This window comes from Lolium perenne, chromosome 3 (genome assembly GCF_019359855.2).
Source record: "Lolium perenne isolate Kyuss_39 chromosome 3, Kyuss_2.0, whole genome shotgun sequence".
Lineage (NCBI taxonomy): Eukaryota > Viridiplantae > Streptophyta > Magnoliopsida > Poales > Poaceae > Lolium > Lolium perenne.
Window position 1 is genome coordinate 314,880,294 of NC_067246.2, and position 2,158 is coordinate 314,882,451.

Consider the following 2,158-nt stretch of genomic DNA (forward strand, 5'->3'; position numbering starts at 1 on the left):
ACTTAGCAGAGGGATGACGGTGTGATGGGTGGCGCGGTAGAGTGGGGGAGTGGAAAGGTGTATTCGGCGGCGTAGGGGTTCTATCAGACACTACCAGCCAACAACAGTGAGGGGTGGTTGCAGTGCAGATCTGGCTCGCGGGAGGCCGTCACGAGGGTGGGAGGGCAAGATGGTAAGGGATTTCTGAGAGTCTAGCCTGTCGGCTAGTCAGAAACTGGATAAACGTGCGTCAGCAACATGGCGACTTGCATTCACTGAATCACTGACATTGCGAGGCAAGATTCACTGACATGCACTAAAACGGATTGTTCATTTCATACAGAGTAGCATCTCGATTTTATTCAACTCCCGCGGCTAAACAAGCAAACCCACATCGCACCAGCAAGCGCACGTCGGACGGCCCTCAAGCGCTAGGTGGGAGCGGGATGGCGGCGACGGTCTTGAGCCACGCTGGGCGGGCAGAAATATCATCCCACCACGCCTTGACATGGGGCCTGGACGCTACAAGCTCCGCCTTGGCCGTTTTGGTGAGCAAGAACATGTAGCTCAGGTGGTTGGCGTCGGCGAGCGTGTAGGCGTCGCCGGCGAGGTACTTGTTGCCCTTGGCGAGGTGGGCCTCGTAGACGTCGAGCACCTTGGCGAGGTCGGCGGCGTTCTTGTCGACCACCTCCGCGTCAGGGGCGCCGCCGAGCATGGGCTTGATGAGGAGCTGGAAGACCAGCGGGGAGACGGCCGGGTAGAAGTGGTGCGACTCGACTTCCAGCCACGTCTCCAGCTTCGCCGACGGCGTCGGGACGAGGTCCGGCCCCTGCGACTTGTACTTGGTGGCGATGTACCGGTTGATGGCGCGGGATTCTGCAGACGCAAATGGCAGGGTATGTTCGTTAATTTGGGGGACTGGTTAATTTGCTAGCAGATCTGCCTCTGAGAGAGATAGATAGATTGTTGCAGAAAGGTAAGTATGTGGAACTAAATCTATGGATCCACCAGCCCAGACCGGATCTGGGTGAACAGAGCAACTGACGAAACGAGCAGGGCAGTGAATTACCGTAGAGAACTTCGTCTCCGTCCTGCAGCGCGGGGATCTGGCCGAAAGGCTGCAAAGAAACCGAAGCAGAGCGACACAAATTAGCCATGAATACAAAGACCTCTGTCAGACCTCTCTGACAAAGGAAAGGAAGCAGCAGGAAAGATCGTCTGGGTGCGTTACGTTGAGGGCGAGGAAGTCGGGGTGCTTGTGTGCGCCGGTGCGGAGGTCGACGGGGACGATCTCGAAGTCGAGGCCCATCTCGTTGAGCACAGCCGCCGCGCGAATCACGTTGGGCGACAGCGCCATGCCGTACAGCTTGATCGGCGCCATCTCGCTGGATCTCTCGTCGCTGCTTCTCGCTCGAGCTTACTGCCGTGCTTGCTCGGTTGCTCGCTGAACTAGATAGCTAAGCTTATCTGCGTTGCTCTCTCACTTCCTGAGTCTCCTGGCTTATATGGAGCCATGGAGGATGTGATGCTGACCTCGAGCTCGCTGAGTATGGGTCAAAGCCACGAGCTTTCACACCGCCAGCACCACTGACCTGCCGGGCCCCAGTGGCTGGCATTGGAAGTATCGGCGAAACTCGTACTCGCACGCAAAGGATTTTTTTTTTCTGCGTCTGGATGATGGCGCGCGCCGCACGAACGTCAGAACGTGGTGGGTGGGCACTACATCTGGGCATGGGCAGCCCGGCCCGGACGGCCCGGCCCGAAAATCCCGGGCCGGGCCGGGCCGGGCTTGCACTTCGGGCCGGGCTCGGGCCTGAAATCTGAGCCCGAACGTCGGGCCGGGCCGGGCTCGGGCCTTCATTTTTCTCATTTTAGCCTGGTCGGGCCGGGCTTTTTACTCGTTCGGGCCGGGTTCGGGCTTACATTACAGGCCCGACGGTCGGGCCGGGCCGGGTTCGGGCTTGACATTTTAGGTTCGGGCTTTTTCGGGCTTGGTCCGAAACCCGGCCCGGCCCGAGTTTTGCCCAAGTGTAGTGGGCACCGACGGTGCCTCGGATCTGATATACTGTAGTGGAAACATCACGTGATAATCGATGGAAGCGCGCGCACATGACGAAAGGGCCTCGTTCACATCGATCCATTCCATCGCGCCGCACACTTACCATACGCCACATAAGGC

At 58.9% G+C, this 2,158-nt stretch overlaps 1 protein-coding gene across 1 annotated transcript; it reads right to left on the reverse strand.

The window, feature by feature from the left end:
- Positions 1 to 291: 291 nt before the first annotated feature.
- On the reverse strand, positions 292 to 1,474 carry LOC139829914 (glutathione S-transferase 3-like). The gene is made up of 3 exons (XM_051372014.2): positions 1,211 to 1,474; positions 1,049 to 1,097; positions 292 to 855 (listed from the first exon to the last, which is right to left on the reverse strand). The coding sequence occupies exons 1-3, from the start codon at positions 1,358 to 1,360 to the stop codon at positions 404 to 406; spliced, it is 651 nt and encodes a 216-aa protein (XP_051227974.2). The 5' UTR covers positions 1,361 to 1,474; the 3' UTR covers positions 292 to 403.
- Positions 1,475 to 2,158: the final 684 nt, after the last annotated feature.

Excerpts from the sequence above, each read along its gene's own strand:
- LOC139829914 (XM_051372014.2), bottom strand. The coding sequence starts at position 1,360 with ATGGCGCCGATCAAGCTGTACGGCATGGCGCTGTCGCCCAACGTGATT. Across the intron at positions 1,098-1,210 it reads CCGACTTCCTCGCCCTCAAC|CCTTTCGGCCAGATCCCCGC; the intron begins GTAACGCACCCA and ends GTTTCTTTGCAG. Across the intron at positions 856-1,048 it reads CGGAGACGAAGTTCTCTACG|AATCCCGCGCCATCAACCGG; the intron begins GTAATTCACTGC and ends TTGCGTCTGCAG.